General features: G+C 38.5%; 1 protein-coding gene and 1 long non-coding RNA gene across 2 annotated transcripts; both read left to right on the top strand.

The window, feature by feature from the left end:
• Nucleotides 1-256: 256 nt before the first annotated feature.
• On the top strand, nucleotides 257-1,238 carry LOC136805856 (uncharacterized). Its single transcript, XR_010846459.1, has 3 exons — nucleotides 257-360; nucleotides 579-758; nucleotides 1,175-1,238. It is a non-coding gene; the product is annotated as an uncharacterized lncRNA (long non-coding RNA).
• Nucleotides 1,239-2,520: 1,282 nt separating this feature from the next.
• Nucleotides 2,521-4,051, top strand: LOC136805843 (uncharacterized). The gene is made up of 4 exons (XM_067062411.1): nucleotides 2,521-2,658; nucleotides 3,004-3,139; nucleotides 3,304-3,366; nucleotides 3,704-4,051. Exons 1-4 carry the CDS (start codon nucleotides 2,637-2,639, stop codon nucleotides 3,903-3,905), a joined length of 423 nt encoding a protein of 140 aa, XP_066918512.1. The 5' UTR covers nucleotides 2,521-2,636; the 3' UTR covers nucleotides 3,906-4,051.
• Nucleotides 4,052-13,032: the final 8,981 nt, after the last annotated feature.

Here is a 13,032-nt window from a genome sequence, read left to right as displayed (position 1 = left end):
AACGTATATCTCTTCCATGTCACGTATGTCCATCATGGTGATATGTAATGCTTTTTCAATTTAGGTGTTTTGCAAAAGAATCTGTATAGAGCTTGGGGTTCAAACAGACAAGGCACAGGCAATGATGTAACGCTGCAAAGACCACCATAAAGCTTGGCAATTCTTGGAGGCAGTCCTTTTTGCTTTGTAGACGAATCGTTGGCTTTGTATGAAAAGACAGCCGCAGCATTTCCATTCCTGACTATATGTCCTGGATTATCGATCAACCAGATAATCATCGTTTTCTTAGTTCAATGATGCTGGACTACCTGTTTTCAATCATGGTCCTCCGCGTTAGCGTTCGGAGAAACTGTTTTGATGGTAAATTTATTTTGCATATTTCAGATCATTTACCAATTCCTTTACTTTCTACTCAAAACCCACAATTTTTATCTTATGAAGGGAGTATACTACAACATTTTGCATATTGTTTCAATATCTTTATGAAGGTTACCTTTGGAAATGATATCACGTAATAAGTAAAGTGATAATGCTGTCGCATAATGTATTAGATTAAAAATTAATATACTTCATTACAGGAATATTGATCGCCTTAAAGAAGTTTCGTGACCTATTCTTTGTCCGCCACCACCCCTACTACCAAAAGATTATCACATACCACCTCAACATTTTGGAGACAATGCCTGCTGGAATAAAAGAGCTGTATGTGGAGCATATGGCAGGCAGTATTTCTGGACTGAAGGACTCTGCTCAGGGTGGTAAGAAAAGTCCATTCGTCTTAAGTTTGTACTCTTCTTTGCTACCATGCGAGCCATTTTCAAGGGACGGAATAAGTTACTAAAATGGCTCACATATTGTGGCAAAATATAGTGCGCACTTAAAGCCAATGGAATTGAATTCAATTTTCAGATGTGAAGCGTGTTATTCATCATATTTATGACGTAATGTAACGTTTGTTATGGATACACCCCAGTTTTGCAAGTAGTGGCGAAAATCGGGGTGTTTTCGTGGAAAACATTACATTTATGTCTACAAATAAAGACAGAGCGAATCAGCTACACTTTTATGTTAAATAAAACTACTTTTTTACACGCTTCACCTCTAAATTTTCATGCACTGCCCAGTCCTAAACACACAAAACTAACATACTTTTTAATTATTTGATATGGTTAAGGAGATGCCATCATGGAGGAAATTAACAAACGCGTGAAGTCGTGGCTTCCTGACGATGGTGTTCCGACTGAAGAACATGGGACTGAGAGTACACGGTTGCTTCAAAATTGACAAGGTAATCCAAGCATTTTTTAAATCATGTATGTTATGCTCCGGTCGAAAATAGTATGCCGATTACAAGAACCTAGTTGGACATTGGTCCGTGGCTTATGTTCCCAAGGACGAGAGTTACACGGCCCCAGTATACTAACAGCCTTAAAAAAGTGTGTGAAGATGATGCCTACTTTTGCTTTGCAAATTAATTCGGAATAGTTAATTGTGATATTATAGAGCCGATCAAAGCAAATTTGATTATAAAAACAATTTCTAAAACAAAATATAAATTCAGCATATATACATAAAACACAATTACAACTAAAACCAACAACAAATACAACATAAACAGGTAAAGCTAAACCGACGCCAAATACAACATAGACATTAAAAACCAAACCTAAGACCCGCTAGGACCAGCCTCCCCAGGATCTTTGTGTTTAGGACAAAAGTATTTAAACCTATCAAATCTTTTTTTTATCCGTTATGTTCGTATTTCCAGTGCAGCGTAGGTTTTCCATTTGTTGCACGGTCTTCCTCCTCAGTGCCTCCAGAACACCGACCGACCGACCTATTTTGAATCTTCCCGTACAAAGTCGCCATTCTCTTGTCCTCTGTTGATAGAAATACCACCTTGCATGTTGAACAGTTATTCTGTACAACCTGGTTAGCCTTCAGCGTCTTTTTTGCACATTTCTTCGTTTTCTTTGAAGAAGGAAGTCCGACAATGGGTATCTCTGTTCGGATTTTACGGCTCAATTTCGGGGGAGAAATAGTGGGATCCATTTCGGGCTCGACCTAAAGACAGGTAATAGTGAAACATGGCATGGTCTGTCATTGTTTTTCTTGGAACAACTATAGTTAAGGAACTTTTGCATTGGGGATGAACCGGGGCCGTAAAAATATTCAAGTGCACAAGAAATCGGAAAATGAGCCAAATATGTTACCTCAAGTCGTCCGCAATTTACCGCGCTGGGTTGATCAATCTCTCCGGTCTGAGTTTCAACGTCATTTAGCTGCAGAGAGAACGTAAAGAATACATAAAACCCTACAACGTACTTAGAGTTTATTGATTTCCATGAGATTTGTTTGTGCGAAGATGTAGAAAACGTCAAAGTAAAACACATACCTCCATCTGTTTCTCATACAGAAATGTTTCCGTCTTTGTCCCAAACCTGCCACCGGTACGTGATCTTAAAGTTATCCGCCAATGCCTGATTCTAAAAGAAAAATTTTGTTTCATATTTCAGCTCAAGCAACGTCTTCTTGCTTTTTGTGACATAACAAATGATGATGACAGTATAGAACGTATACGTGGAGCAAACAGGAGTTCCACTTCAGAGGACTTAATTCTGCTTGTACGATGCTTAATGCGTGAATTGAAGATTTTAGGTAGGTGGGCAGAAGCCTCAAGAAATGTGTGGTCGAAGTAAAAGGGTATGAAATGAGATCTACAATATCAAGTAGGATGCCATAGTCCACGATCTCCGACATTCTTTGATGTTTTATATTTGATATTGGTTGGTAGCCCAAGAGTAACTTGGAACTGGAACTAAATGCCAGACAAGATTTCTAACAACCCTCCCGCCCTCTTCGTGCAACTAATTTGATTCATTGACATTATTGTAAAGTAAAGCTAGCCTCAAAGTGTGGAAAATGGAAAACGTTTCACGCCTAAAGGTCATTGTTGTTTAAAATACACACCTAACACATAAAAGTAATACAATTATCTTTTAGAACGGACTGGGCCTTTGAGTTCAATAGACCAAGAAGAGCCCCTATGTGATGACCTCATGAGCTTGCATAATTGGGCCGAGCAAAACCGCACTAAGTACATTGCGGTCTTGCAAAAAGGAGATGAACACACGTTCAGGTAGACATTTTTGCTTCCTTAGATGAATTTGTTACACCTCTATGGTCCAAGGCTTACGTTATGAGGAAACAGCAGGTTCTACAACACATGTCACAAAATATACAGTTATCAAGACAAGTGCAATAAACGCAAAAACATATACATGGAATTCTTTTTTATTCTAGGTACATCAGTGTAACCAAAAAAGATAAAGATAAGAGACTGAATATATCATCGTTGACAGTAACGTAAGTAACCTAATCTGTAGTTACACCCCTATGTCACTTTAAATTTAACTGAAAAACTTGCACTCCAAAAGCATTCCTGGAACCCATACAGGAATTATTATTATATACAAATAAATCATTAGGAATTAGATAGAAATTTTTATCCCCACCGAGTTGAAAAATTCCATCGGTAGAAGAAAGATTGTACAAGTACCTTGAGAAATTCTTATAAAATATTTTAATTTCTTGTTCCGAGAAAAAACAAAGATCAGTTTCTTTCATGTGAGACCCCAATGAAAGAGTTGGTACTTCTCGTACTCGAGCACAAGGAATAACAATGAAGCAATTTATTTTTTAGGCAGATTAAGATCAAAATCGAAAAGATTTTAGAAGTCATCAATGACGAAGAGTGGAGAGAGAAGTATGTGACGAAAACAAAAAGCCCACGGACCTTAAAAGATGTTTTTATTGAGTTTTTAGTCGACCTTTATCGTAATTTCCCTCATGTTGAGGAAGTACAGTATGTAGAAGCTGAGGACGCAAACGAGGACGAAGAATAAACCAAACGTGATACTATTGCACTTTTTGTTGTTTTGCTACTTTTTGTACATAAAATATTTATATATTTGGGCAAGCTAGTTTTCCATTCTAACAAACATAGGAAAGAAAAAGCGGGGAAAACACAGTCGAGCCCTGGTTGGTCAGTTGGTGCCCCACGTACCTTTTCCGGCAGACTTCCGCTCGCTCGTCGAAAATTTTTGTTTTTGATCTCCGCCCGTTCATCTTTCCTTCCTTGCGCGCTGTTGATAAAATCAAGACATAAATACATAATTTAGATTAGTTTGTTTACTTATTGTGCCTCTCATCTTAATAGACCATGGCCAGCGGAATACTAAAGTTTCAAAACTAAAGAAAGAATTAGATTCCGTGAACAACTTTTTGATATGTATCTTACTCAATTTGAGGGTGCTGATTGAAAAATGGGAATTTCCCCACAATCTGAATAATTTATGCAAAATTATGGCAATTTTTACCCCAAAAACGCTCATAACTTTTGATCTAGGAAAGTTGAGACTTTCATATAATCCTTTTTTTTTGCTCAGTTTGAAGAGCTCTATCAGGTGGTTTAGGTCTTGTTTGATTTTGAAGAACCCCCTAAAATCATGAATTTTCAGGGCTTACAATTTTCCCTTAAAACGCAAAAAATTGCACATTACGCAAAAACGGTGGGTTTTTCAAGCTTGGTAACATTTCAATCCCAAATTAGCACCCCCATATCAACTATAATCAATGGTCAAAGCTTGTTCACCGGAATTTTGAAAAAAAGTGAAACGTTTTTTTTTTTTGGGGGGGGGGGGGGGGGCTGGCCACGGCTTATAAGTAGTTTTTCAATTACTTTGATTTAGTCTACCATTTGTTATATATTATCGTGTGCCAATACATTATTTTCTACTGATTCGTAAAAATAGCGATTTTGTACATAAATAATATTAGCGTTTACGTATCTACCTGAAAGTAGAGCCGATTAGTTTCACATTCTCTGAACAATTAAAAGAAAGACATGGTTCAAAACCTGGAAAAGTTTATATTTTGGATACTTTACTACCCAGAAAAGCTCCTCCATTTTTTGGCCGAAAGCTCAAAAAATTCCGCACCACTTATAGTATGTACGAGAATTAATCTTTCCCTTTGCAGCGACTATTTCATTTTTTTCCTTCCCACCTAGAAAAATCCCGTCAAAATTTTACACCTTTTTTTTATAAAAACAAACTTCCGACATCGGGTCACTGAGACAATGGTGTATCGTTTTCCCACTCTTCCTGTATTTAAAAAAACTCTTTAACAGACATAAGATACACGCGAGACAGGGGTGTGTTGCTTTTCGTAAAAGTAGCCAACAATATGTCATCATATAAGGCAAATAAATGCCATAAAATAATTAAAGTCTCACCTGTCGTTGTTAATTCTTGATTATTCATAATTTTTGATTTATCAGATTTATGCAAAAACTTCGTCCACTCAACTCACAAACAGACTCACTATCACTCTACACCAAACAAAAAGTTTTGACAGATTACGATGCATATTTTTCAATATAAAAATATTCCACATTTCTTTACAACATAATGTAATAATTCTATAATTTTTTTGTTACATCGTTTTAATTGATTTTCAGTTCATTTATACTCCCAAGGTAATTACTTCGCACTTTTACGACTTTTGCTCAAACAATCATCGCTCGTTACAATTCATTGCACATCGTGTTTTAGATGATTCCAATTTCAGATAACTTGAGATCCACCGCAGATGATTGAAAAAGTCAATTCTTCGTGTGCTTCAACTTCACAAACTTCGCCAATCCTGGTGGTGATAAGATTTATATGAGAGTAATCGTCACGAAAAGCGCTAATAAAATATCGAAAAATGGAGATTCCCAAGATTGGCGAAGGTATCTTAAATCTTGGTTAAAAAAAATCTCTTTGATCTTTCTTTTTTTTCTTTTGTTAATTGCTTACGTCATTGATGACTTGCGAGATATTTCTCATGATGAAAACACACGGGTTTTACCAAGCTGTCGCCGACTATGCCATCTAGTTTCACGGTAGCCGATACCCTTCAAAAGCTTCAGGAGCTAAGAATACTGACTGAAAGTGTTGTTTAGATAGTTGGGGAATACTTTTACACCATTTTTGATGTTGTAGCTGCTTCTGGAAACACATTATCATCAAAATACTTCAAAATTGTATATATTGGATTTTTTAGCCGAAAATCGTGATTTTTGGCAAAAGTGACCGATATTTGGGAGGCTGGTGTGACACATACAGATTTTTCTGGATGCTGATTTTTGGTATATTACTTCAAAATGATGTATAGATTGATAAATAGCCAAAGACAGATTTTTTAATTAACTTCCCCCCACTTTTTTTTGCTCTAGAAGTGAAAAATGCAAAAAAAGTGACATTACCGCAAAACGTGAAAAAAAAACTGTGGTTTACGTGATGCTACCATTTTTGTAGGAATATTTTATTTGGATTGGTACTTGGTCTAAAAGTTGTAGAATTTAAGTAGCTTTTCAGGGATACCTTACTTTTTTTCTAAAGATTCCTAGTTCTTGAGTTATGATCAAATAACTGAACATGTCTATTTTCTGAAAAAATTTTGCGCGCTGACAGCGTGAAAATTTAAAAAGTTGCGCGCTGGAAAGGTTAAGAAATCGGCCTTTTGAGCCTTAAATGTTTCTTACATGTTTCTAAACTTTTTCAATCTTAAAGAACGCATGTCGATAATACAATAGTCTTTCTACGGTACTTTCCTATCTTCTATATTGCTTTTCTGACCTTCTCAAGTGTTTCTAACTGTTATGTAACTATTTTTCTGGAACTTTGCCTTGATGATTGGAAGGTTCTTTATAAAAACAAATTAAAAATATTATTTTTTCATTCTCAGCCTCAGCATGTTTCTTAGATGTTTCTTAATTTTTAGGCATTCTGAGCCTCGTGTTTCTTAAAAGTGTGTTTCTTAAAAAAAAAAAAAAACGTGTATACTTTTTAGGGGGTGACAGTACCGTGAAAAGCACAGCTCAAAATCATATATTTACGCTGTGCCGACGAATCGAGATTCTATTCAGCGCACAATCAACGAAGACAAAAGCAACCATGACGACCATCCAAGATCTTGGATGAGGTTCAAAGTTGACATTTTTATTCCCGTCGTTGAAAACACAACAAAGAAATATCATCAATGCTTTTTAAAAAGAGTCAGTGATAGAGAATCATAACATAAAGATGTCTATTATTTCGATTCAATTGAAAGTGACATTTCCATAATTAATAGTTTAGTAATTACTGCTATACATTCGGGGATCATGTAAAAGATTTCTTTCGAAAGAAAATCACTTCGATTACACTTGGAGGTTTCTGGGGAATTCGTAAATAGTAAACTGCATACTGATACAGTTTGCTAGACATTAATAAGGTATTATTTGCTCTTCATCTCTGATTCTTTCTACAATGATTAGATTGACACATGCGCGATAAAATTTCTATTATCGGTCTTCAGAGGTTAATATATTCTTCGAAAACTTAACCTCTGATACTCAGGGTAGGGTGACAAGCTTGACGGTAGGACGATTGTTAAGGCAGGCTACCTTAAGTTCTCAAAATCTCAGAGTCCCAAACAACACTCCCACCATTTTTCACAGTGTCATTTTCTGTGTCTTCATTTGTTTTTGTCATGTTTGTTTACATTTTTCAGTTTGGTCTGCAATTTACACACTTTTCTACCACTTTTGGTATTTTTCTTTAGTTTTGTGAAATTTATATGTTTGGTCAGTATTTTATTCATTAATTTATGTCAATTCAATATCTACTTTGCATTTTCACTAATTTATTTCATTTTTTGTCAAATTAATTTTTGGTCTGTAATTTATGCATCTGTTCTGCAGAATGCATAAATAGAGGTCATCTCAGCCACTTGCCTCACTTCAACAGAGACATTCAAGGAGTCAACATCAATCAAATTAGTCTCTTATCAATGCAAACTTAGTCACTTTTCATACACTTGGTGTTAGTCCAACACACCCTGTGTACATGCTGCCTACACAGCTTTCACATTCAGGCCAGCTGGTGAGTTTTTCTCTTTTTGCTTTCCCTTCCTTTGCCTTTTGCTTTCTTACAGTGGCTATTAGGTTTAAGATACATTTTTCATTACTTATTTTTCTACTAGCATTCAATTATACTTAGCTTACACATAGAACTTTGTCATTCAAACTTCAATTTTACTTTATTTTCATATATACATTAGGACTTAGTTTTTGTTCAATTTTCTATTTCAGTTTGAACATATTCAATGCACACTACAGTGTTAACCGTTACGAACACGGCTTCCGCCTACCTTCATTGACTCCTATCCTGTTTGCTCATCTCTGACCCCACATTCAAACAGAGCCGCTATCAACCGTTTTCAACATAAACTGATGCATCACCACATCACGCACTGTTCAATCAACATTCACCGACCAACCGCTGTTTGGTAGATGAGTTATAACTTGAGACCGAAAAATCGTTTCAACTTCAAGACTTATGGAAACACTGGGAATAAGACTCAACTCAACTCAACCGTAAGTGATACAACTCACTTGTCGTCCGACTCAACTCACTTGTCGTCCGACTCAACTCACTTGTCGTCCGACTCAACTCACTTGTCGTCCGACTCAACTCACTTGTCGTCCGACTCAACTCACTTGTCGTCCGACTCAACTCACTTGTCGTCCGACTCAACTCACTTGTCGTCCGACTCAACTCACTTGTCGTCCGACTCAACTCACTTGTCGTCCGACTCAACTCACTTGTCGTCCGACTCAACTCACTTGTCGTCCGACTCAACTCACTTGTCGTCCGACTCAACTCACTTGTCGTCCGACTCAACTCACTTGTCGTCCGACTCAACTCACTTGTCGTCCGACTCAACTCACTTGTCGTCCGACTCAACTCACTTGTCGTCCGACTCAACTCAATTGTCGTCCGACCAACTTCAACCGTCGTCCGACCAACTTCAACTGTCGTCCGACCAACTTCAACTGTCGTCCGACCAACTTCAACTGTCGTCCGACCAACTTCAACTGTCGTCCGACCAACTTCAACCGTCGTCCGACCAACTTCAACCGTCGTCCGACCAAGTCATCCAAATGGACGGTAAACCAGAAGTTAAAGCATTGTTGTTCTCGCTCATTGGCTATCAAGATGAAATCCTTGACATCATTCAAGACTTTGCTCCACCTCTAATCAAACAATCGACTGATGTCATGAAACGTTGCATCACTGACATCCAGGCGCTCCGCAAGAAGTACAGAGATAAAGATAGAGAGCTACGTTTCTTACTCCAAGACCATCAGACTCTCTGGAAAACTACGAACAAAAATATGGTAAGCCATACTCTTCAACAATTAATGAGGTTGCTACCTATGTCCAAATTATTCAGAAACAAATTCAAGATATTGATCTTACCACTACCAAAGAGACTCAATCTGTCAATTCTCAAAAATCAACCTTTATCGCTGAAGAAGCTACACGGGCAATAGAATATCTCACCAAAGTCTTTACCGTCACCATCACAACTGTTACAAATGATGACTTGAAATTACGCAAAAAGCAACTACAATCACGCATGTCAGAAGTTAGCACTATCTCAGAAAACCTAAAGGAACTGATTGAACTCAACACCAGTGCAGCAGTCTATGGTCCAATCAAGACAAACTACGATACACTTCACAAATCTGCTCAACAGTATGAAAAGACCATAAACGATGAAATGAAATCTCGAGAACTTGATAAACTTGACTCTTTCAAAAAGGTTCAACTAAATATCAAATTGCCCAAATTCATTGGTTACGAAGCTGAGATTGATATTTACACATTCATTGACAACTTCAAAAAACTTTATTCTGATCACGTACCAACATCCTTACAACCAGACTTTGTGAAAAACAATCACCTTGGAAAACATGCGTTTGAACTTGTTAAGAACGTAAATGACATCGATGAAATCTGGCTTCGACTCAAGGACGCCTTTGGAGACCGAAAGCTACTACTTTCGCAAAAGCTCGCAACCCTCACATCCATTGATATGAAGGTTAAAGACTCAACCAAGATCACAGAATCGCTCAGCAAAATCGTCAATACCATGCGAGATTTGATGCTTCTAGCCTCAACGCATCACATCGAGAATGAATTATACTATGGGGACGCACTTACACACCTCTCAAACAAGTTGGGCCAAAGCAGACTGATGAGATGGCTTACATACAGCTGTGACAATCCGAGAGAGGGAAAATATAAATGGAAGCTCATGATCGACTTTTTGGAGAAGGAGATCAAAACAACAAGTTACCATCCTTCACTCAAATGTTGGCACCACCCCTGGGAAAGACAAGGATAAAGATGGAAGACAGAAAGGAAGAGGATCATCCTACTTTGGTCAACAACCAAGACAACCAACACCACCTCAACAACCATCATTGTCAACATGCTTCATTTGTGGTGCCAATGATCACGTTTCGACCAATGGCCCGAAGAACACCAAGCTGATACAATACTTTTCGTGCAAGACGTTCGTAGACATGACAGCCGACCAACGTCTGAAGTTCCTCAAAGACAACAGCCTGTGCCATCAATGCCTCTACCCTGGAGCGAAGATCAGCACAGGCAAACACAATGAAGGGAGATGTCAACACAGATTTATTTGTCAACATCCGTCACACGCTAATGAAAAGATCAAGAAGCATATCCTTGTCTGCGACGAACACAAGCTGGAACAAGTCAACAAGGACATCCTGGAACACTACAAGGACGTTTGCATCCGAAAACATCCACTACCAACCTATTCAAAGGACATCAGGATTTATCATAGTACATTCAAATCAAATCATCATCAACAAGTGGATGACTCAAACAATGCTATCTTTATGCTACAGTCAATCTGCATCAACAAGCAAACGTACACGATCTTCTACGACACTGGCTGCAGTGACTTTGTCAGTCGCTTCGAAGCAGTCAGACACCTGGGACCCAACGCTGTCAAACACTCATCATACGAAGTCGAAATGAATGGTGTTGGTGGCTCAAAGAATGTATCAAGACGTGGTATCTACAAAATATCAATTCCACTCAGCCATGGATCACAAGCCGTGATGATTGGCCCATGTATGGATCGTATCACTGAAACCTTTCCACAATATCCACTACAGGGAAAAGTTTACGATGACATCAAAGATTGCTACATCAAGGAAGGTAACAATATTCAATTCCTTCCTAGCGTTCCTAAATCAATCGGAGGTGATGTAGATTTCATGATTGGGATGAAGTACAATCGCTATTTTCCAGAACCTGTCTTTCAACTACCATCCGGACTTACCATATACAGATCACAGTTCGTCAACACAGATGGTTCATTTGGCATCATTGGGGGACCTCATGAGGTCTTCAACAGGATTGGTGCAGCACACTTATCAACACACTTTGTATCAAACCAACTTCGTCTTTTTCACAATGGGTATGACGTTAATCCAGACATTCGTTTACTCGGTTATCTATCACAAATTGGTGACGTCTTCAACAGTAAGAGTAATCATTTTGATGATGAACAATCAACAATCAACACCTTCAACGAAGCAGAACGTGCTGGAAGTGAACAAACTTTTCGTTGCGTCAGTTGCAGAGGATGTGCCAAATGCAAAAACCTCACCAACGAGATCATGAGCATCAAAGAAGAAACTGAACAACAATTCATAGATGATTCTGTCACAGTGGACATACAAAACCACCAGTCAATTGCTACTCTTCCACTCATGGACAGTCCAAGCAGATTATCTCCAAATCGAGGCATTGCTCTCAAAGTGTATAATCAACAGCTTCACAGACTCGTCAAAAACCCTGATGACAAAGATGACATCATTAACTCCGAACACAAACTCCAAAAACTTGGCTACGTCGACTATGTCAAAAACCTCCCGAAGGAAATGCAACAGTCATTGGCGCAATCAAATCTACAAAATTACATCCCATGGCGCGCCGTTTGGAAAGAATCATCAGTATCAACACCATGTCGGGTGGTATTCGATGCATCCATGACCACCAACTCTGGATTTTCGCTCAATGACCTTCTCGCCAAGGGAAGGAATAACATGAACCGTCTTGTTGACATCTTCGTGCGGTGGAGGTGTCACTCCGTGGTTTTCCACACAGATGTTCAAAAAATGTACAATTCAATCAAACTACATCCAAGCCACTGGGGTCTTCAGCGTTACCTTTGGCAAGATCAGCTCGACTCTACAAAGCCACCAGAAGAAAAAGTGATCAAAACCCTCATATATGGAATCAAATCAAGTGGCAATCAAGCAGAAAGAGGATTGAGGGAAACTGCACGACTGTTCAAAGATGAGTATCCACAAATCCATCAAATAGTTTCAAATGATGTGTATGTCGACGATTGCCTATCAGGAGCACCAACAGTCAACTTGGCCCACAAACTGGCAGACGATCTTGAAGTTGTCATCAGTCATGGTGGTTTCAGTCTAAAAGGGTTCACTTTCTCTGGACAAAGACCACAAGAATCACTATCAAATGATGGAGAAACAGTATCAGTGGCTGGACTTAGATGGTTCCCTCATGAAGACGAAATCTCACTCGATGTACAACAGCTCAACTTTGCCAAGAAGTCACGAGGGCGAAAACCAACACTGCAATCTACAATCCCAAAGGATCTAACTCGACGTCAATGTGTTGCCAAAGTTGCAGAGTTATATGACATCACCGGACTTATCACTCCAATTGTAGCAACCATGAAGTTGGACCTCCACGATCTGGTCAAAAGAAAGATGGATTGGGATGACGTCCTTCCAGATAACCTCAGAAGTCTCTGGATCAATCATTTCGAGATGATGGATGAAATCAAGAAAGTCAGATTCAAACGTGCAATCATCCCAGACGATGCAGCAAACTTGGACATCCAGACACTTGAATTTGGTGATGCCAGCAAATATCTTGTCTGTATCGCTATTTATGTCAGATTCCAAAGGAAAAATGGATTGCATTCGTGTCAACTCATATTTGGTCGTTCAAAACTGATTTCACAAGAGTACACCCAACCAAGGGCTGAATTGTTTGCTTCAATGATCAATGCTCATTCAGG

This window comes from Clytia hemisphaerica, unplaced genomic scaffold (assembly GCF_902728285.1).
Source record: "Clytia hemisphaerica strain Z4C2 unplaced genomic scaffold, Clytia hemisphaerica genome assembly, whole genome shotgun sequence".
Classification (NCBI taxonomy): domain Eukaryota; kingdom Metazoa; phylum Cnidaria; class Hydrozoa; order Leptothecata; family Clytiidae; genus Clytia; species Clytia hemisphaerica.
This window is presented reverse-complemented; position numbering and strand designations above follow the sequence as displayed.